The 23151-nt window shown below is 43.2% G+C and overlaps 2 protein-coding genes across 5 annotated transcripts; one reads left to right on the top strand and one right to left on the bottom strand.

The window, feature by feature from the left end:
- Positions 1-85: 85 nt before the first annotated feature.
- Positions 86-1876, top strand: gadd45gip1 (growth arrest and DNA-damage-inducible, gamma interacting protein 1). Its single transcript, XM_076082891.1, has 2 exons — positions 86-515; positions 1370-1876. Exons 1-2 carry the CDS (start codon positions 115-117, stop codon positions 1659-1661), a joined length of 693 nt encoding a protein of 230 aa, XP_075939006.1. The 5' UTR covers positions 86-114; the 3' UTR covers positions 1662-1876.
- A 2-nt stretch (positions 1877-1878) lies between these two features.
- LOC142939865 (tetratricopeptide repeat protein 39A) lies at positions 1879-22847 on the bottom strand. Of its 4 annotated transcripts, none has more exons than XM_076082886.1 (18): positions 22600-22847; positions 22034-22138; positions 21400-21531; positions 21035-21093; positions 19892-19962; positions 19545-19612; positions 18915-19014; positions 18767-18832; positions 18566-18674; positions 18392-18459; positions 8557-8616; positions 7697-7858; positions 7504-7595; positions 6083-6203; positions 5885-5996; positions 5664-5778; positions 4723-4839; positions 1879-2793 (listed from the first exon to the last, which is right to left on the bottom strand). In XM_076082886.1, the coding sequence occupies exons 1-18, from the start codon at positions 22632-22634 to the stop codon at positions 2691-2693; spliced, it is 1695 nt and encodes a 564-aa protein (XP_075939001.1). In that variant the 5' UTR covers positions 22635-22847; the 3' UTR covers positions 1879-2690. The 4 variants fall into 4 exon arrangements, with proteins under 4 accessions (XP_075939001.1, XP_075939003.1, XP_075939002.1 ...); XM_076082888.1 differs by having other exon boundaries at positions 19545-19609; positions 19895-19962; XM_076082887.1 differs by having other exon boundaries at positions 19895-19962; positions 22600-22846.
- Positions 22848-23151: the final 304 nt, after the last annotated feature.

Raw genomic sequence — 23151 nt, 5'->3', positions numbered from 1 at the left:
AAATTTAATAATTGAAAGCTATACAAACATAGGAGGACTCACCGACCGTGATGAACAGGCACTGCGGTAGACACCTCTGTGTATCCGCCGGGTCCTTCTTGTGGAGGAACAAAAATGGCGGCGTCCATGCTGTGCAGGAGGACGGCAATGTTATGCAGGACTTTAAAGGGACTTTCATGTTCAAAAACTGTACTTTTCGCGGACTCTCAAAGCGGGCTTCTATTGCAGACAGCGTCCTACAACCCCAAACCTTTAAAGCTGAACCTCCGCGAGCCGTACATTCCCGACAAGGACAGCGAGAAGACGCCCGAGTGGCAGAAGACGGGCCGGTATGACAGGAAGCTATTCGGCCGGTACGGTTCAGCGTCGGGTATCGACCCTGCCTCGTTGTGGCCCAGCCACGAGCAGCTGGACAAGCTTATCGCAGAGGAAAACGAGTGGCACCCTCCATTGGAGGTAATGCTGAAGAAGATCGAGGCCAAGGAGAAGGTGGAATCCGAAAAGCGGTTGGCAAAGTAAGTAATGCTAAAGGTACTGTAGCTAATGTGTCAATTATCGGACAGACCGTCAAACTGGTTCGTTTTTCTCTCGCTACAGTTCTGTGCTAGCACGATTATTACCGGGCAGGGTGTACGTAATAAAGTCACCTCTCGTTATTTAACGGTAAATATATGGGAGGCACAAACTGGGGCATACGGCGAAAGATAAACCAGCACCCAATAGAGGTCGAGGATTTGTCCACAACATTGACACCCCCTGACGGAGGAGAGCTAATTTCAACCAGCATAAAGTCACAGAACGTCAGAGCTTATTTTAGATTATTTATCGTGATATTTTATACACCTGCTGCTAAACAATGATTAGAAATATAAGTTGGAGCTAGGTACCGTTGAGGACATGTTGTTTAAAGGGGAAAGAAACGTGTAGCGGTACTCACTTCCACATAGCTGGGGACTGTCAGACATCAGTTATCCTTTTATTTTCAGGTATTGATAAGTCTCTTAAAATCTCTTACAAACACATTTGTTTCCTTGCGATTAAGTAAAAAATAAGTGTTCAGTTGATGTTTATTAATGTGCATTGTCCCAAATAAATATCTTTGCGTATACAGGTATTTATAATCATGTATGTTTGTGTGCTATGTATTATTTCTGACTGTTTTTATTGTGATTATAATATGGACTGGGCAACAAGAGACCCAAATATACTCATAACTTTGATTGCCTGATTCTTCCTCTTGCTTATAACGGTTCATCCTGCGAGGACCAAGAACAGTGCCACATTTCATAGCAGTCCACCTCATAGCTGTGGAGACATCACGTGCCACATTAACATCTGTTATGCTAATCTTTGCCCTCTCCCATCGCAGAGAGAAACTTATCGCAGCCAACATGGCCAAAATGCCCAAGATGATTGCCGACTGGCGCCGGGAGAAGCGCGACACCAAGAGCAAGCTGAAGGAGGAGAAGACTCGCCGCGCAAAGCTGCTGGCCGAGGCCAGACAGCGCTTTGGCTATGCCGTGGACCCCCGCAGCCCCAAGTTCTTGGAGATGGTCGCCGAGTTAGAAACGGAGGATAAGAAGAAGAAGAAGCTAATGAAGCGCAGACTGAAAGAGGAGCAGGCGGCGGCCCCCATCACACCTCCTGCTGCCTCCTCGTAGTCTTGGACTGAGCCGTTTCCCACATAACTAACTGTATTTAATGAAGATGGAAGGCATGCTGCGCTCTGAGGGACATTTGTTAAAGAGTATAACAGCTTGGTCCTTGTTTTACCTGATGGCATCTGGAATGACCTGGATAAAAGAAAACACTTTTTTGTTCATTTCTCTATGTATTTAGCCTTCACTGAAATAAATGAATTTCTGTACAGACTGCATGTTGTCTAAAAATATTTTCTTTATGGAAGATAAATATCCCAAACTACAGAATGCTGGTACTTTTGGCATTTACGACAAAACAGACAATTTATATGAATTCATTTATGCAAAAATATGTTGTATACATTCTGAAATTTTTGGAAAGTGCATGCACTGTTTCATAAATACCTAAAGTACAAATTTTGATAAATACACACCAAGAGGGCGCGAGTATGTCCGTCAGTAATTTGCATTTCCATTGCATACAGACTGAGAAATGAATGACGGTGCATAGAGTACTGGCTGCTGACTAGTTACCTGTCATATCATCAAGCCAGGTAACTATTTTCTAAACTTCTGGATTCAAAAACAGTTTGTATTGAATGTGTTTTTGCAGTTGAAACCATAAATCATTCCCAGCCAGCTGAAGTTACTTCATTATGTAATCGGAGCTCTTTTAATACAGTAAAATACAGCTGTTACTATACACTTGATTAAATAACATCTCTTACATTACATATTTATAGTCTTTCAATCAACTGATTCAAATTGAGTTTAAATTTCCAATGTAAACCATAAAAATATTGTAAATAAAATAAACTACTGTATATACACACTCCCACTTTTAAGCTCTTGTCTGGGATTAAACAGGTTATACCTTTGTCCTGTGATATTAGTGTAGAACTAAAATGCTAAGCCTGAACACAGTGATAAAATACCTAGCATGCACTTGTTGAATATAGGTTAAAAATCAACACCTGGGTATAACTGGAGCAGCCATAACCATGATGGGAAATGGAGAGTCCAGAGTGTGAAGAGCCTTTTCCAGTCGTCCTACATGCGAGTGTCCTCACCGGGGTCGGCCTTCAGTTTGGCCAGAGCGGCGTGGATCCTGAACTGTGTGCGGGACTCCATCGAGTATTCTTTGTAGTTGAGTCTACAGGTCAGAAACAGTGGAGGAGGTTAAAGCGTGACAGAAGGTGTGCTTATGTGAAGTCTCAACTTAAAGTAGCAATCTGCTGAATAAGTTTCCTTTCATCCAATAGGAGCAGAGGGTTGATTCACTATTCTCTCCCCCCCCCCCCCATTGTGTGGATGGCCTCTCAGATGTAGATTCATTAGGCAGAGAGCGACCTCTAGTGTTCCTGTACTGGCTATACACCGAGGAGGAGACGGCACTCCCTGTACGTTGTAGTACTATCCTGTCCAAGCAGTCCTGAAATAAAAACTTTGATGGTGAAATAATTCTAATTGCAATGAATAAATATAATAGGTAATAATATGGGGATAATTATATTTTATAAAGAACATTTTATAGCAATAATTCAGCAATTTGGGTAATATACTTATTTGCCAAGCGTCAGGTGAGAAGATTGATACCCCTCATGTCTGTGATGTGTTATGAAGCTACAGCCAGCAGCCGGTTAGCTTAGCATAAAGACTGGACACATGGGGAAATGGCTAGTTTTAGCTGTGGCCAAAGCTAACATCAACCTACAAACACCTCAAAAGCTCACTATTTAGCACGTATTTAGTTTGTGGTACGTACAAGAACGAACGTGTAATGACAACAAGTCACTCTCTTTCAGGGGGGTTATTGTGAAAAACTATTTCATGGCTGTGGTTGGCGGATTTTCTTACCAGAGCCAGGCTAGCCGTTTCCAGTCTTTATGCTAAGCTAAGCTAACCAGCTGCTGCTTTGCATTTACCGCACAGACCTTAGTGTGTTATTAATGTTTTCAAGTAACTATTTGCAAGAAAGCAAATACGTGTGTATTCCAAAATGTGCATAAAAGCAACATCAGCTTTCATTTGGAGTCGCGTGTCTGTCCGCCTGATGAATTTAAGTCCAACTTTTTTGGTCTCCACCAGCTCCTCAGGGAAATATTGATGCTACACTATGTTCACCAGTAAGTTGCTTTAACTTTGTCAGTGCTGTTTGGTGCTGACAGTTAGTATCCAGTGGGTTTATCATACATTAACAGCACAGTTAAAACAGTCTTTATCGCTTAAGAAATATTGCCACGCTACGGAGCTTTTTTTTCTTCCCAGGATGCTGAAAAAGTGGTAACGTACTGCTCACAAAACTACATACAGCCGTGTAACACCTGTAATGACGTCGTTACTTTGGCTTCCAGTTCATTTTAGAATTGGTAGAAGACATTGCAGTATTGGCCAGAGATGATGCAGCTTCCCACCAGCAAATACACTCTTTAATCCTCCAGGTGCACACAAAGTACACAGACAGGTACGTGAACAAGCCTCACTTTGGTAAAATTGTAAGAATGTCATGAGCCTCAGGACAACAGCAGTGTGTTCCTGAGATATGCCATGCAACAGTTACAGTGTGTGTGTGTTTGTGTGTGTGTGTGTGTGTTTACCTAAAGAGCTCAACCTCGTCCTCCCCAAAAGGCCTGGCCTTGTCTTCACGCAGCATGCTGAGGTAGGCTAGCCGTTTCCAGTCTTTATGCTAAGCTAAGCTAAGCTAACCAGCTGCTGCTTTGCATTTACCGCACAGACCTTAGTGCGTTATTAATGTTTTCAAGTAACTATTTGCAAGAAAGCAAATACGTGTGTATTCCAAAATGTGCTAAATTCAAAATCAGAGCATTAATATAGCAGCAAACAACTACTGGCTATGCTAAGAGATAGTGGAGTAATGTCTACCTGAGCAAAGGAATTAAGTCTCTCTCCATCCTGTTGGTTTAATATTACAAAATAAACTGCTGGTTTAAAGTACTGGCACCTTTACAACTAACTAAAGTACTGCATTTCTGTATTGAATGCATATTATATGCGCACAAGAATGACAAATGACATTCCACTCGGTCATCTCACTAGTAGCTGCTGTGAGGGAGTTACATACTTGGCCTTGTGCAGTATCTTAATAGCCTCGTCCCTCCTGCCTTGGTCCATGTAGAGCAGACCGAGCTCCATCAGGCAGTTAGGCACAAGATAGTGGTCGAACCGGATCTTCTTTTCACTGAGCAAACACGAGGAAGAAGGTGCATTAACGGTGACCGACACATACGGTTACATTTTACAAAGGGATGAAGTCGATATCCTGTAATGCCGTATGAGAGTTTGGGAGTTGGGCGGGCTGGAGCCGATCGCAGCGGACATTGGGCGAATGCATGGTACACCCTGGACAGGTCGCCAGACTTATCTCAGGGCTGACGTGTAGAGACAGACAACCATTCACGCGCACATCCACACCAACTGGCAATTTAGAGTCATCAATTATCCTAAGTTGCACGGTGGTGTGGTGGCTAGCACTGTAACCACACATCAAAAAGGGACCTGGGTTCGGTTCCCGGGTTGGACGGGCCTTTGATGTGGAGTTGGCAAGTCAGCGTGGGTTCTATCCAGCTTCCTCCCACAGTCCAAAAACATGCTGCTTAGGTTCTGCAAGGTATTTCTGTATTCTTTTGTCAATGGAGCCTCGTGGCTTTGAAGAAAGCAATAGAACGGCATTGGCTCCCCGTCAGAAAGGTTTGTCAGAAAGCTACGAGACTCCATTGACAATAATAGCTTACTTTGCTAACCTATGTCGCTGCTTTTAGCTAACAGCAGAAAAGCAGATGGAGTCGACCTTTAAAGACCTTTTATAGATGACTTTGGACCCATTTATGGGTTTCATTTGACAGTTAAGTGACTTCAGGACATATGGTCAGTGTGCTGAATCCAGGTTTTTTACCTGCAGTGCACAAAGTGATGTTTTGTCTGTTCACAGAAGATAAACCGTTTTTCGCGTTGCATGCAGGGGAACAGCTCGAGTGTTTTTGAAGTGAATCCACCGGAGCTCACCTGGACAACACTTTGCCGAAGCTTTCCTCTGCAGGCTGGAGGAGACCCTGGTTCTTCAAACACAGACCCTTCAGCAGGTGGATCAAACTGCGGTCGTCCACCGAATACTCGTTGTCTGTAGAGGAGGAAGCGGACGTCATCAGCGCAGCGGACACCCAGACGTGTCAAGTGATCTCACTTTGTCTACGGTTACATTTCTAGGCAAACAGAAGTTGGATTACTGGGAAACTCCAGCAGGGTGCGCTCCGCCTCCACCAAAGTCTGCATCATGCCTTCGGTCAGCTCTGGTCGCTTGCTGATCATACTGAAACCGTTCCACATGTACATCATCTCCTGTAATGAAACGGTGAATGCTGTTGGACGCGCGTCAGAGGAGTAAAACACAACGCACATTTTGAGTGTTTGTGCGAAGCTTTTACCAACACCGGCACCGGCAGCCTGATCGGGCAGCGGACCTTGTAGCGCTTGGCTTTGCGGATGGCAAACTTCTCGGTCGGGGGGGACTTCCCTGCTATCTTCTGCTTGAAGGTGGGCACCAGTCTAAAAGAGACAGGAAAATAAGAAAGACAGATTTGAGAAGAACGCGTGGGATTTGGCGTGGCACGAGTTAGTGCAGTTTTTTTCAATGATGTGCCCCTTTGACCAGCACAAAAAATAACTAAACAAATGTAATTGTGAATGTGATTGCATCTGAAGCGGTTTAAAAAATAAGAATAAAAAATGGTGGTAATCGAATTTATATGTACTTATTTTAATTGCAGTTATTATAGTAGAATTATTTAAGGAATATTGCATTTAAATTTCATATAAAAAAGATCTCACATACCCCGCAGTACTCTAAAGCAGTGGCCCCCCAACCCCTGGGCCGCACAGAAAGAATAAATAACTTATATTATTTCCATTTTATTGATTATCAGAGTCTGAAAGATGTTTTATTTTGATTCTCTCCCAATTACATCCGCCTGTGCGTCTTGACATATGTCAAGACGTTTGTCTCGGTCACGTGATGCGTTACCTCAAAAATTAAGCCCACAAGCTGGCGAAAATGAGTAAAAAACGAATGTCTTTGGAGAGCTTCATTGCACCGATTCAGCATTATGGTGAGTTGTATTTTTTATTATGCCGGTCGCCACACCTTGAAGGCCGGTCCGTGAAAATATTGTCTTACATGAAACCGGTACATGGCGGAAAAAAGGTTGGGGACCGCTGCTCTAAAGTAGCCCTTGGGTCACTAGTACCCACATTTAAGAAACACTGAATTCGTTTATTTCATCTTTGGCATTTAAAAAACAAAAAAAAGTATTTGGGCTACTTGGTACTTGGATGGTGTCAACACAAAAGTGACATATTAACACCTTACACCAAACATGTAGGCTAACAGTTTACACATCCAGCAGACACAGAGCAACATCAGCTTTCATTTGGAGTCGCGTGTCTGTCCGCCTGATGAATTTAAGTCCAACTTTTTTGGTCTCCACCAGCTCCTCAGGGAAATATCGATGCTCCACTATGTTCACTGGTAACTTGCTTTAACTTCGTCAGTGCTGTTTGGTGCTGACAGTTCGTGTCCAGTGGGTTTATCATACATTAACAGCACAGTTAAAACAGTCTTTATCGCTTAAGAAATATTGCCACGCTACGGAGCTTTTTTTCAGCTTCCCACCAGCAAATACACTCTTTAATCCTCCAGGTGCACACAAAGTACACAGACAGGTACGTGAACAAGCCTCACTTTGGTAAAATTGTAAGAATGTCATGAGCCTCAGGACAACAGCAGTGTGTTCCTGAGATATGCCATGCAACAGTTACAGTGTGTGTGTGTGTGTGTGTGTGTGTTTACCTAAAGAGCTCAACCTCGTCCTCCCCAAAAGGCCTGGCCTCGTCTTCACGCAGCATGCTGAGGTAGGCAGCTTTCATGTAAACATACATGGCCTAGCAGGGAGAAAACACAAAGACAGGAGTCACTCATTTTTGTCTCTCAAGATGTTTTTCGACGCTCAGGTTTGTATTCACTCCCGCTCCGGGTTCTGTACCTTGGACCAGCGGCTCTCCTTGCTCAGCAGGTCTGCGTAGAAGTACGCCATCTTCCACGCGCGCTTGTAGGTGAAGCACCACATCAGCTCCCAGTAGCACATGTGGTGGAACTGCTTCCACGCCTGCTGGGCCTTGCAGCCGTCCTCAAAGAGTGCCACCGCCTGGCAGCACAGCGTCAGCATTCATCACACGGCACATTAAAGGAATACTTCGCCCCCCTAAAATTACCCTTTGTGTACCAGTTCACTCACCCTGTTTTACCTTAAATTCTTGAAAATGTAGAAAAAGTCCTGATGAATTGAACACTTCTGCGTAAACAGTCTCAAACAGTTTGGACGAGTCCACAGTGTTTTACATAGTAAGGTTTCAGCGATGCATGTGTTTGGGACGTAGTGAGCCACACCCTTGAGTTGTATTTATGTATCACTGGTGGCAGGGACCAGGAGGGGCATGATATGAGAAATAAAAATAATTAAAATGTATCCTTTTTTTATTTTTTATTCACTGCGGAGGCATGTGAGAAAAAGTACTCTTTTCAAGGTGACATGCGGTCAGTAATTGATATACAAAATGGTCATTTTGGGGGTGAGGCATACCTTTAATAAGGATATGCAACAATGACTGCATTGCTGTGTGTGTGTGTGTGTGTGTGTGTGTGTGTATATATATACACATATATATATACACATCCATACACACACACACACACACAGTATACATATATTTTTGTATCAATTAATTCATTAATTTTTTAATAGTATTTTTCCAATGTATTTGACATAATGTTTGTTTGTATGGAAACATGTTTTGTCATTAATGCTTCCCATTAGAAACATTTGAGACATTTTATGAAACACACCTCATCGATGTTCCCCTTGATCTCTTCAGTCCTGCCTGCAAAGAAAAGGAATATTGCTCCCTGGACAGAAGAAAAAAAAAGGAGGAAATTAAATAAAAGAAATTAAAGAAATAAATATATGTTTTGGAGGCTCCAGTGTTACATGTCAATCATCTGTGTGTTAAATAACCACCTATCTGCAGGCAGACCTGTTGTATTGCAATTACTCTCGGCAGTGTTTAACCACGACATTTCCATTGGGGTTTGGTACACATTGTGTCAGAGCACTGAGTTTGTTCTCTGGGATGGGCAGGCATGTAGGTAAAAGGTGGAGTGTGAACAGGGATTGTGATTTTACAAGAATGTGAGTCAGGTGGAATGGCAGGAGTGATGGTGTGTAAATGAAGGATACACGGTGTTAAGGACTGCAGGGTGCACAAGGGACTGCGTGAGGGGAAGGTGGAGCGAGCGTCGGACAAAAGTAAACAGGGTTGGGACGATGACTGGACGATGGAAAGAAAAGAGAAACAATGTGAGTGGAAGGAGGGATCCGTAAGAAAGAGCCGACATACAGTGAGACACAATGAAGGTGTAAAAATAGAACGATTACAGGAACGAGGTGGCACCCAGAGAAAAGAGAACACAATAAATGTAATACAAACAGTACAAACTACTGGCAATAAGGATCTTTTTAAAACATTTATGATAACTCTGTACTGACTTTAACCACGCAGATGTAGGAAAAACAAAGTATGACGGGGAAAGAAAGCGATGGTGTTTATCCAGATCATCTGAACCACTTTCCCTCATTGCACAAGAAGTAAGCGAGCATAAAAATGGCACGTACGGTGGGTCAAAGTTGTCCCAGGAAGTTGCCCAGTCTGACTTTGCAATGCTGCCGTGTACCGAAATCTCGGCCATTACATAGGTGAGTACAATCAATGCATTGTCATTAATTGGCAAAAATGAGGGTCCAAACTACAAAAATGAGATGAAAATAAGTCTAACTTAAATAACAACAACCGACTTTTACTCCCTAGTATGGGCGAAGCTCCAAAAACACTGGATCCTGCATTTCCCATAATGCAACTCGTTAGCAATTTTTTCGTTGGAGCCATTACTCGTGACCAGTAATCTAATCTTTAAGTGTAAAATAATCGCAGTTCCCTTTAAAAGCCTGGTCAAGCCAGCAAAATGTTTGGTTATGATACGTATAGGACTGGGCCATCTTGATATTATTTTTTTACAAAAAAATAAACGAACATCCGATAAGTCGTAGCCTCTGCTGCAGCCGACTTGTTGCAGCATATTATAAACCACAACACATCATCTGGTTTCTTTAAGGATCGGTTCTAAGGAGAATAATCTTAAAGATGTAAATTGAGCATTATTATTCTCAAATATATATCCTGATAAATATTGACATCAATCAATATAAAAAACGACATATCGTGATTATATTTTGGGCCATATCCTCCAGCCCTACAATACACTTTAATGTCCCCGTAGAGAAATTCGTCTTGCACTCAAATGCTGCACACGTGACATATCGTCTTATGTAGCTTCCTCACAAGTACTAATAAAGAAAACGAACATGTAAACAAAGCAACGTGTACTGAAGCACATCATAACCACTAAATCGCACGTATTACACAACCAGTAATATTATTATTACACAAGCCTTCTCACCATGTCATGTATCTATTGCACAACCCCTGCAGCCTCAAAAAACTTTATTTACATACTTTATTCAGTGAGGTAGGAGGAGTCTTCAGACCGGCTGAGTTTACTGTATACTGTTTGCCAGACAATATACAGCAGTGGCGGGCCGTGCATTTTATACCCGCGCCTTCAGTGCTGTCCTACTACAGTTAAACCACCTCCTAATAACCTCATTGTGACGGCACAGCTACGGGTTATTATTTGTTGCTAGGGGTGTAACAATACACGTATTCGTATTAAACCGTTCGGTACGAGGCTTACGAACCGAACAATACCGTTGAATAATACTAGTGCATTTGGAAAATGCAGAAGCTTAAATTGTGGGAAATATAATGTTTTCGGTGGACTGCGCTCACGTAGGAGACACCGGGCAAAAATGCGAAATATGTCATAATTTCTTCCATATCTTTCAATTTGAACTCTTACTACTCCGACTAAGCCTCTGATGGCTACCGTAAGTTTCTTTTTCCAATAGTCACGTGCTCGCCCACTGACCAATCACAGCGCACGCTGCACCTCACTGCAGAGCTGCACCTGAAAACTGAGCTGCACGTTAATGCTGACGTACTTGTAGGCCAGCTAGCAGGCTCTGGCACGCCAGAGAATACGCCCAACATGTCAAACTAAAGATCTGATTGGTTGAACACTATGACAATCAACAATATCGTCCCCATTCACTTAAACTGCAAAGGGATGCACTTGTGAGTCTGCAGGCCTCGGGCCTCTCTTCTTACCTAGAGACACAGAGGTGAAATCTGATTGGATAAAAGCTCTACTTAAAACAAGCTGCACTGGAAGCAGAGCAACTGAGGAAGACAGTAGCTGTGCAATGAGAAAATAAGATAATGGGAAAAAAAATTTGAATACGTGTAGTGTATTTGTGAAAAATGATTAAATTATACAATAGCTTTAACTTTGTGATTCTGTTTAGGCCAGCAGAGAAGGCTTTGCTGGCCCTGACGGCCCACCACTGATATAGAGTCCCAATGGTTCTAGATTAGAAGCTAGTCGGTGTAGCATTGCGAGCTAACAGCTAACGCAATAGCCAGCTGCGAACAAGCTAGCATAGTCCATTTCCTCTGTACTGGTCGGTTTACTCCCATCTGGGATTTTGTTGATTATACATTTTCCCATTTAATAAATGTATTAACAGATAACAAGTTATTACAGTTTATTTAAAATACATCAATATACCAGATACTCCGGTCTCCTAACGCAGAGGACGGTCAAATCAAACTGGTTGTCGGCATACAGCTAGGAAGCTACGGTAGCTTCCTCCGTCCGTCTCTGGCTCTTCATTGTTAAAAACGTATCACCCAAACCCAAAATGCTAACATTCAAAGCTAAATATACTTTCTTGTGATGGCTAACTCCTCTGAAGAATACATTCGTTAGAGATAATGGGTAGCTGCTCTCATGACGTCGGTCTGTGAGGCCACATTTGAAGCTGAATAGCACCAGCGATGGTTCAGAGAGGAAACACCCCAATGAGAGTTAGCTTCCTGTTTCCGTGTCAGGTGGGTTTCACTACTGCCTGGCACCTTGGGAGACTAGCAGCAGGTCCCGGGTCTATTTACTCCAATGGATTATGACCGATTCTTTCGCTCCATAGTCACCAAAGAAAACATTGGACCCATTTTTCACAAGCCAAATATCTTCCGAACATTTTGACACTAAAATGGCATTTTTCAGACGGACAAATCCGAACTTTAGCGTGATCTGGCAACCAATGTTAGCTGTGTGTATATCTAACGTTAGCAAAAAAAATATATACACTAAACACATATACACTATGCAAATATAACCCGATCTGCTTTCATCCAGCCACTAGACATTCACAACACTTCCAAACCATAGACTGTCTATAAGAAGTGGATGTAACTGTCGTAACGTCACCCATTGGTTTGTAGTCGGCGGTTTTGAATCCTCGAGTTTGGCATTTTGGGCGTCGCCGTTGTGGAGAATTTCAGTATTAAACGCATTATTAGTAAGATTTAATAACACCCCTAGTGGTGAGTAGAAGTGTCACAATAATAAATATGTTAGTCACAATATGTTTCCATATGGAATGTATTATAGGTTTACAATATTCTTTCTTATAGAGGATATTATATGTTACAGTATATTAACTCATTGAATGTATTAAATCACAGAAGTATAGTCACTGTAGGTATTAAAACACTAAGAATAGTCTTGAGGGTCAGATAGGGATTCGGAGTGAGGTGTCAGACATGCAGCAGCAAATGGAGGCGACCTCATCGATGGAGGATGGGGCCAGTGGGACGGTCAAATGCCAAGCTGACCAGCAGGACAGAGAGGAGGAGTTCAAGATGTTTTGCGAGGAGCCAAGATGTTTTGCTAAGGGATCGATAATGGGAGGGGGCAGAATTCAAATGAAGCCAATCACTAATCGCCATGGAGGGTCATTCACACATTTTATGACAGTGTCGGACACTTTCCGACTCTCAGGGGATACAAAAGAGAATGTTTTAGGGAGTTTACCTCAGGTCACTGCAGCTCTCATTTTCAGCTAACTGGCCGCGCCGGACTGTGAGGAGATGCGTGTATGTGGTCTCTGCTCTCGAGAACATTACTATTGATAGTTAATTCAGTTTGTAAGTGAACTTTGTGTAGTACATTAAATATTGTTTTAATTTTGGACCGGGTCCAGCTCATTCTTCTGATGTGCGTGCGCAGTAAGAAGCTCGTAAAAGAAGAGTACCTGCGGCCTGCAAGCTCCTTCATCCTTTGTTCTTAAAAACCTAACAAAATGGTGACCCCGACGTGATGATTGCTGGAAAACGGACTGGACGAGGAGCTGACTAAGATACCTTCTGGCGCCAAAGACAAACGGGTAAACAGAACCTTTTTGATAAAATCTGTATAGGTAGTATAGGAAAACTTAGAGACGGTATCTTGGTCAACCCCTCCGAGAGCCGAACAAAGGAGCAGGCCGCAGCAAGCCGGTAAAGTATATTGATTTGAAATTTGAAGTAGCTGGATTACTGTATGAAGCACACTTGCAAGCTGGATTAGGAACACGTGTATTTTGCCTACACGCTGTTCTTTTTTGCTAAATCCTACCGGTAAGGTCCGTCGAGGAACGGTACGTCTTCTACGTTGGCCCTGATCAAGCTATGCAGAGCCTGGGGCTCAGAGCTAAGCGCTCAAAAGCTTAAGCAGCTTCGAGAGTCCGGGGAACCAGGCTAACTGAATCTGGTGGCGGGGTAGCGTGGGGTAAAGGCGACGGCCCCCCCGGGTCCTGTTTGGCAGGTTTGGATCTGGCGAACCAATGACTCTTAACGGGAGGGAATAAATTGAATAGTTCCAGAGGGTTTTGCCAGAGTTCGCGCTGTTACCACTCTGTGTAGTTGACCAGCTGGGCTGGCCTACTAGGTGGGCCTTGTGAGAACTCTGCCCGACGGGACATATTGATGAGCTTAGAAAGCCAACAGAACAGTTACGCTACAGAGTCGAGCGCTCTGCGGGCACAGAGGCTGACTGCTACAAAGCGCTGGATTTAACTTGAGTTCTAGGGAATATAATCCGGGGTGGGTAATAGGTAATGAGTGGGTATTCATACATTGTAATCACGGTGTATTTTGGTATGAATGATGGATGCAGTGATGACAAAAACGTTGTGAGAGATTGTTTTTTGTTGTTGTAGTAAGGAGTGAATGCTAGCGGAGCCAAAGCCTGCTTTGTGCTCACCTAGATAACTAGATAAAAGGATTATAAAATAACCGGTGCATATGGAGAAGCCAAGCACGGTCTAGCATAAAGTGTGTGTGAATGCGGCATGGTGTAAGAGTTTAAACTACGGTGCTTTGTCTGTGTGCTGAAGACACGGTTTCGCCGGTTAGTTTAGCTTGTAGCGATAGCCGTTAATAAGCATTAGTATTAGCCCATTGTCCGTTTTCGCGGGGTTTTTTGAAAAAAAAACACCATAGAAGAAGAAGAGACAACTTCGCCACCTATCGGTTGGAGGAGTAATTGCTTGATAATTACAGAAAACTCCATTACCCAGACAACCTAGAGGTGAAATTGTCTTAGAATTACAAGATACTCAGTCATCTGTGGATTAGAAGATACATTACAATACTTTGAGTTCTGGTGATAAACTTGTAATATTCCTTGTTTTTGACTCTAAGCTTTTGACTTGTATTTTGACTTTGATTGTTTATCTTAGTTTTAATTTAGCATTTTATACTACTGTTGATTATATTAATTGTACTTCTTTCATTGGTAATTTTAGTTTGATTCAGTAATTCAACTTTCATTGATGGTTTTAATTGTGATTTAACATTTCAACTTCAGTTGGTGAATTTAGTTTTAATCCAATATTCTAACTCCGTTTCAATTACATTTTTATCCTAAAATAGTTCATTTTGATTCAATATTTTAGCTTGCATAGTTGATTTTGTATCTGACATTTGTAATTTTTTGAATTTAATTCAGAATTTTAATTAAATATTGATTTTAATTCAGAATTTAATTTCCATAATTTTTAATTTTGCAATTTTAATTGTGATAAAAAACTAATTTTTCACACAGTCAGAGCTACTGTTAGATTAGAGCCCAGTAGGATAGACAGAGTTGAGAGGTAAGTGAACACTCCTAGGCTGCATGATGGTCACACTAAGCACTCAGGAAATGCTGGGAAGAGCCAAAGAAAGAATGGAGGATCTGACTGAGCCTAAAGGGAGGCCAAAGGAGTGGAAAAAGATGAAGAAATATCTGGGGAGATGGCAAAGGAACGGGAGGTTTCCAACTGTGACAGCCCCCACTGCTGAACACAGATGCAGAGTGTGGAGAGAAGCTGAAGAGGCTAAAAACAATGCCGTTGCAGATCATGTAGGAGCCAGTCGCTTGAACAAATTCGGTAGGAAAAGGGCCCTCAACATGGAAGAAAAGAGGTGCTCAGTTACCAAGCGTCTGCTCGGTTACTGGAAGGCTGTCGACCTGACCACCCCTCCAGATGCTGTGGGACTACCTGAGGTCCTGAAAGAGACAGACTTCAAAACCACCACCACTCCCAGACCTAACACCCCTGTCTACACACCAGGTGAGCAAGAAAGACAAGGAAAAGATGCGAACGAAGAGGCCATATTAAGAGAATGGGAACACGTCAGAGCAGATCTGCGAGAACGAGAAAGACAAAGAAAAAGTGAAGAAGATCTGAATAGAATGATGCAGTGGCTGCTGAAACTTCAAATAGCGGAGGCGGACAGAGAATTAAATAGGAAGCATCAAGCCATTAAACAGATGTTAGTAGCTGAGGCTCAGGCCCCTCAACAGCCCCAATATCCAGCTGCACCCCCGACCCCATATCAACTGTGTCCAGCATTCCCGCCCCCCACAGTGGTGTACTACCAACCCCCACCACAGTACAGAGGCAGAGGACGTGGACACAGCAGAGGGAGAGGATACCAGCAAGGGGGGTGTGGAAGAACTGTACGTAAATGGAATTGCTACATATGCGGAAAAGAAGGTCATTTGGCAAGAGGCTGCCCACATAAAAGAAGAGGAAGACAGTCCAATGCACCACCACAATCGGCTCCATTCTCACCACAACATCAGCAGTACCCAAGACCAGGACCACCTCTACCTCCCACAGCAACAGATGCCCATGCTCCCAGCAAGACCATGGGGCGGTGCTGACAAATAAGATATACTAGGGTGCTAACTAACATGAGTTAAGTTTTGTTTTCACAGGTGGAGAACACAGAGGCATCCGCAGACAGGAGAAAGCAGTCTCCTATTGTATCACCAGGTAGCTGACTGTGAATGAGGTCCAAAGGTGTAAGTGGCGCTGACCAACAAGGTGGACCATGGGAGGTTCATTTTGATGGCCAAGTTTACATAGATGCCATAGGAGTACCAAGGGGGGTGCTTACTTAATTAATTTAGTGCCAGAAATCAGAATTTTCTGGTGGGAGTCAATCAATAAAAATGTCGATTGGATTAATTGCATATATTATAACCAACAGCGTTTTGTAAACTTCACTCGTGATGACAAAGAAGGACTTCACGAGCAGCTCCTGATCATCTTCGCTGGGATGCTGATTGAAGGACCTGATTGAGTCCAGATGGACTTCTGAAAACATCCGGTGAGATACTGACAATTTGGAAAATTGACTCTGAGAGATTGTTTTGTTTGTTTTTTGTTTTATAGGGTCAATTTGGGATTTAGAGGTGCATTGTATTAGGAAATATAATTTTTGTCAAGTGAAACAGGAGCAGACAAGGCTTCTCAGAATTCTTCTCTATCCCTCATTTCGTAGGATGGATCCAGAACTCGACGCAGGACCTCCCCCACCTCCACCACCTGGTCCTCTGCGTTCGCTGCTGCATCCCTTGCATTAGTGAACTTCTACAAGCATAGGGCAATCAGTTAGGTGTAGAGGATGTTTATGAACTTGAACTGTTAGCTACTGTTTAATTGAGGAAATTCACCCTCGGCCCATAAAGGACCATTAGAGAGGGATTGTTTTTCCTGGAAATTTATGAACACACTATGAATAGTGTGTTAGGGGGGATTTGTGGAGAATTTCAGTATTAAACGCATTATTAGTAAGATTTAATAACACCCCTAGTGGTGAGTAGAAGTGTCACAATAATAAATATGTTAGTCACAATATGTTTCCATATGGAATGTATTATAGGTTTACAATATTCTTTCTTATAGAGGATATTATATGTTACAGTATATTAACTCATTGAATGTATTAAATCACAGAAGTATAGTCACTGTAGGTATTAAAACACTAAGAATAGTCTTGAGGGTCAGATAGGGATTCGGAGTGAGGTGTCAGACATGCAGCAGCAAATGGAGGCGACCTCATCGATGGAGGATGGGGCCAGTGGGACGGTCAAATGCCAAGCTGACCAGCAGGACAGAGAGGAGGAGTTCAAGATGTTTTGCGAGGAGCCAAGATGTTTTGCTAAGGGATCGATAATGGGAGGGGGCAGAATTCAAATGAAGCCAATCACTAATCGCCATGGAGGGTCATTCACACGTTTTATGACAGTGTCGGACACTTTCCGACTCTCAGGGGATACAAAAGAGAATGTTTTAGGGAGTTTACCTCAGGTCACTGCAGCTCTCATTTTCAGCTAACTGGCCGCGCCGGACTGTGAGGAGATGCGTGTATGTGGTCTCTGCTCTCGAGAACATTACTATTGATAGTTAATTCAGTTTGTAAGTGAACTTTGTGTAGTACATTAAATATTGTTTTAATTTTGGACCGGGTCCAGCTCATTCTTCTGATGCGCGTGCGCAGTAAGAAGCTCGTAAAAGAAGAGTACCTGCGGCCTGCAAGCTCCTTCATCCTTTGTTCTTAAAAACCTAACACCGTCTTTTTTGCAAGCAGTGAACATATTTGGACGGCAGAGGAGTGACGTAGAGACGCTGTCTACAGCTCTGGTAGCAGCAGCGACCTGTCAATCACAAGGTGGCCACGCCCTGAAGCATACCCTGCTTTATATTTAGAGTCTATTTGACTCTAAATGGACCATCATTTACTCAATGAACTTCATGCTGTATTGAAGAAGACTTGAAACTAGAGATTGAGACCATAAACTCATGTTTACAATATTTACTGAGGTAATAAATCAAGAGAGAAGTAGAGTCATTTTCTCATAGACTTCTATACAATATTGATTATTTTTGCAACCGGAGGAGTCGCCCCCTGCTGGTCAGTAGAGAGATTACAAATTTTAAGACCCTCCTGCATCGGCTTCAGTCGGCAGAACCGAAGGTTGCCACCTGATTTGAAATGGTAAATGGACCGTACTTGTACAGCGCTTTTCTAGTCTTCCGACCACTCAAAGCGCTTTAACACTACATGTCATCATTCACCCTTTCATACACTAATGGCAGGGGGCTACCATATACCGCAGGAAACAGCCTGCGGGAGCAATTTGGGGTGTCTTGCCCAAGGACACATCGACACAGATTAGCGGAGCCGGGGATCGTACCACTGACCCTCTGATTGACGACCCCGCTCTACCACAGCTAAAGCATTAGCGTAGCTTGTAATGAGTCATCTTTGTTATAGAGCACCTTTGATATTTTTTTTTCAGAGAAAGCGATATATATAGATAGTTAATATCAATCCTCATTGACACTCACCCTTGGGTAGCGGAGACGGAAAGGCTTCAGCAGCATCTCGGCTTCAGTCACCTCTCCCTCGCCCGTTCCTGAGAGGACAGAAACAGAGTTACGATACGTCGTTACGTCGTGCAGGTTAGCGCACGGGTTATCTGAACGATCTGAATCTGCGATGGGGACGAGGTCCGGCACTACCTAGGATGAACATGATAAAGGTGTAGTAGCAGAGCAGCAGCAGAGCGCACAGCATGGAGCGCAGATTCATCCCCGTCACACCGTCGTGCAGCAGAGACAGACCGTACTCCTAAAACGGCACCACACATGTAGAAAAAATAAATCCATGAGTGTGAGCGCGAGTGAATGAGTGAAATAATTGAGGAAATGCACGCGTCGCACCTTGTCTCCGGAGAATCCCGCAAACTCCAAAACTTTGAGTAGCCGTGGAGGAAATAGAGAGAGTGACTGTGAATGAAGAGGACAACACGATCACACACAACACACAGTCAACCGATGGTGATTAGGACACTTTGCTCTGCTGACGTACCAGGTTAAACGCCCCTATTCCAAATGATATTCCTCCCTCTAAGTGTACGTGGCTGGGTCCTTTGAGAAAGCGGTGAGATTTTATGAAGGAATGCAGTTCTCTGGATGAAAAAAAAAAAAAAAAAAGGCATCCATGTCAGTTGTTTAAAAACGCAGCTCAGCATTATAATCAAATACTGTCTATGAAATGTGACTCAGCGAGAAAAGAAAATGGTAAAAGTGTACTTTGGCAATTTTTTTTAACCCTGTGCCTGACTTTTAGTCCCACACTTTATCCTTAATTTCCCATAATGCAACTCAACAGCATCTCTTTTTAATAACCTCCCTACCCGATACTCTGTACGAAGGCTTAATTCACTTTTTTTAAACATTACGTAGCTAAGATTTGAGGTAATATTCAGAGAAAAAAATGTAAGTAGTTAATTGGCAAGAAAAAAAAGGTAGGAATTTTTTCTTTTATAAAACACAAAGATGAAACAATGAAATAATTACTGTTTAAAAGGTTTCCTCCAAAACTATGAAAGGCAGAATTGGTGGTGTCCCTTAAATAATAACCGTATTAAATACTTTTGGAAAGTCTTGATGCACATTAACACACCACCGACATTCACCAAAATACCTCGTTACTTACTTGTATATTAGGTAACTGTTTCGTACTTTGATCCCTCCTTTGATGAAACTCACCATGTTCTCGTCCTGCTAAAATGAAAGACATGAATAAATAAGAGGGCGCGAAGGATTTTGAAAGAAGGTGCTTGGATTAGATTTCACTCCACAAATAGAAGATGACACTCGTAGAATTTTCATGCCACGTATTCACTGGGACACTTTAAGAATTATACACAAAACCTGTCTTGAAAACCTGGATAATGTGGGAACTTTTGGTGTGCTGTAGGATATACAGATATAGATGTGTATATAAAAAGGACATGCAGTTCAGGTATGAGTTTGAAATAGCAGATTAGCCTGCTGTACTACTACCTGTAAGAAGGTGAGAGCAGCTCTTTGGAGTTGGCACTCGGCGTAACACACCTCAGCATGAAGCTGCACTGCAAAAACACACCCGTAAACACACACACACACACACACACACACAGTAATAAATTACATAAAATGACCGTAGTCAAAAAGCAATAAAGCATCAGACCCAGCCCCGGATGTTACTGTCTGCATAGCTCTAGGGTTAGCAATGCTGCTCTGTTAGTCTGTTTGTCCACCACTTTGGCCGAGACTGAAATATCTCAACCGCTATAGGGCAACAAAAACATTTTTTTGCAGACATTCATGTCCCCCTTGCAGGATAAATTGTAATAATTTGGTGATCCTCTGTCCTTCTATTTAGCGACATAATCACTTTAAATATTTGCAAACGCTCGCGACATTCCCATCAGCCTCAGCGGTCTTTTTTTTCGAGTCAATCGCTAATTTTCCAATGTTAGCATGCTAACCCTCTGTTAGCATTGTCATTGTGACAATTTTAGCACAAGGCTCAACGCTAACTTGTAAAAGTGGCTGCCAGGCAACCAGGCATCCGCTTTAGGTTGCTGGAACTGAGAAATAAGGGCGTCATATTTAGTCGGCTTATATTTCGAGTGATTAAGATACTCTGCAGTTATTCGTCAGCTAAATAATGAAAGTGTGACATGTGCACATGTCATGTGTATGTTATACATGCTTTAATGTAGAATGTTGCTGTCCAGCTCAAAGATGCCGAGACACTACTGCACCAAAAAAGGCCAAAAATGTGTTGCCATTGGCAACCTGGCAACTGTTACTGTCACAGCCCTGTAGCATGCTAATGCTAGCTTTTGGCTTTAAAGGGTCACTGCGCCTCAGTTCAGCTTCACAGAGCACTTTTCTTGATTGATGTGGAAAATTGCAAGAAAAAGAACAGAAAAAAGGACTGCTGATACGGAGAAGTTGACAACACAGAGCTAATTAGCATGGACCTTTTTTTTTAGATACCGCAGGTTCAACAAATTAGCAATCAAACCCTGTTGAAAACAAACTGGATATATGACAACTGGACATGTTATCGCCATTGAAATAAGGAAAAAAAAAAAATCTACGTAAATTACACTTTTTCTTTTCATTTCCTGTTTTTTTGGGTGGATTTTTTACCTTCAGTGAGCGATGCCCCGACTGACTTGCTAGACAAAACCGGGGACTTCCTTCGAAACCTGAAACACCAAACAATACTTCAGCATAAACAAAAAAATGAATTGTGTTGCTATTTCCCACGAACCACATATCTGCTGACAGCGATCATCCGCTAATCACAACATGTGTCGAGCTCTGCTATCTTAGCAGCCGCTAGGCTATAATGGCTCCTCTCATGCAAACGCAGTCAAATCGGGCCATGTAAATGAACTTTGGTGTTAAATTTGCCTCTTATGGCTCACAGACTGAGGGATGACAAAAGGTAGCAGCACTTTTAGAGCATAAAATGATACTCCGTCAAAACACATCCACGTGACCGTCCTGACCTCTGGCAGACCTCCTGGGCACTCTTCATGGTATTTCCCGCATTGGTGATGTCATCAGGCTGGAAAGTCATCATGGCCTGCATTTCCAGCACCGTGGCGTAGATCAGAGCGTGGTACATGCTCTCCTTCACCCTACACAGGGGGAGACGGAGTGGCAGTAATCAATACACATCACACTGTAAGCAAACAAGAGGCGAGAGGCCGGCTCCTGAGCGACCTTCTGTATTTTCCTGTTAAGAAAAAGATAAGAGGAAATATACGCGCCACTCTTTATGCTTCCTATCTCCCCTCTGCTGCCATTCCCAGTCACATCTTGTGCACACTGTTTATTTTTGCCGTTCTGTTGGCTGTCGGATCAGTTAGACCTTTGGGCGTCAGCTTCAGCAAACATCTCATATCCTGGAGAACCGAAGAGGCCTGAACGGGGGCCACCCTTGTGCGTCTCGGCTGACAGGAAGCGCAGGCTACGAGAGCTTCCTCAGTACCGAGCCCAAATACTGCTGACATCATACTGAAACGGGCCACCGTGAATGTGCTAACCCCCCCCAAAACAACAGTATACAGGAACCTCAAGACAGCGCGGTTCAAAGCCCTCCAGTGGAGCCAAACGTGACTCGTGGGTAAATTCTGTTACCTCGGCCGCAGCATCTCCAGGCTCTCATTGAAGTGGTTGTTGAGGAAGAGGTCCAGGGCCTCCATGCACTCATCCAGGCACTCTTTCAGAGTCATCTGCGAGGAGCTGCAGCACAAAACACAAACATGGGAACGTAGCTGTGTGTGTGCAAAACGCATTCAAAGTTTAAGTTAGGTTTTTTCCACAAAACACATGAAGCAATATGAGCATCATCACACTGCAGCACCTGTGGCATGCCCTAAATATTCTCATTAATATAATATTAAATATTCTGGCCCAAATGAAGTGTCTTCAGTCAGCTGTTCTGTTTACCAAGAGTTGTTTACTCGGTCTTGAGTTGGGACTATTTCGTGACAACATTACGTCAGAAGAAGACACGGAAACGACGACTAAATTTAGCGTTTCCTGGTGAATTTAATATTACAGTCGATTATTTCCTGCGCAGGTTTATTTTCTTTTTTCTTTTTCCACAGAATTCCAACCTGGTGGCGAAGAAAAGGTTAAAGATATGAAATATTTTAGAGAAAGAGTAACTTTTTTTCACCGTGTCAGTTGCCCGTACTCACTTTTCTGCAGCATTTGCGTCTTTCCCATTGGACATGTTCGCTCTCTATCTCTCCTCGTGCGGTTCGCGCGCGCGCACCGACACCTGTTAGCAGCTCAGCGGGTCCCTCGCAGGAATATCAACATGCATTCACCGCTTCAGAACATCTGGGGGACCGAGCTTTCGAGCCTTTTTTCCGTTGGTTTAAAGTCCCGTCATGTGCTCCGAGGTGATGGCACGCGCTCGTCTGCGAGGATCCCGAGCGAGCGCACAGTTGAGGCGCGTCTGACTCCTCCTCCGTGTGACGTCGCTGCACGCACACATCAAGACGGCCTGGAGCAGCAGCGTCAGGTGCGAGCGAGCGGCTCCCTGTTTTCAGTGGTCGTGTCAACCGGTTAAACTCCTACGTGAAGAATTCCAATGTTATTTCCGGGACCGAGGAAAGTTTAGTCAGTAACTGTGAACACGAGCTACTCTCTCTCAAAGCCTAGAAACCAGAGAAGGAAGTCTGGAACTCGTGATGTCATGAAGTATAAAGTGTGGAGCTGCGTCTGAAAAAAAATACAACATGCTA

This window comes from Anarhichas minor, unplaced genomic scaffold (genome assembly GCF_050575085.1).
Source record: "Anarhichas minor isolate MPS153535 unplaced genomic scaffold, ASM5057508v1 ptg000007l, whole genome shotgun sequence".
NCBI classification, from domain to species: Eukaryota; Metazoa; Chordata; class Actinopteri; order Perciformes; family Anarhichadidae; genus Anarhichas; species Anarhichas minor.
This window is presented reverse-complemented; position numbering and strand designations above follow the sequence as displayed.

What these genes read in the sequence shown, in the direction of transcription:
- gadd45gip1 (XM_076082891.1), top strand. Translation starts at nt 115, where the DNA reads ATGGCGGCGTCCATGCTGTGCAGGAGGACGGCAATGTTATGCAGGACT. An exon ending in TCCGAAAAGCGGTTGGCAAA is followed by an intron (nt 516 to 1,369) that starts GTAAGTAATGCT and finishes CTCCCATCGCAG; the next exon opens with AGAGAAACTTATCGCAGCCA.
- LOC142939865 (XM_076082886.1), bottom strand. Translation starts at nt 22,634, where the DNA reads ATGTCCAATGGGAAAGACGCAAATGCTGCAGAAAA. An exon ending in CTTTATCATGTTCATCCTAG is followed by an intron (nt 18,460 to 18,565) that starts GTAGTGCCGGAC and finishes CTGTCCTCTCAG; the next exon opens with GAACGGGCGAGGGAGAGGTG. An exon ending in GACGAGGTTGAGCTCTTTAG is followed by an intron (nt 6,204 to 7,503) that starts GTAAACACACAC and finishes TGTCTCTTTTAG; the next exon opens with ACTGGTGCCCACCTTCAAGC.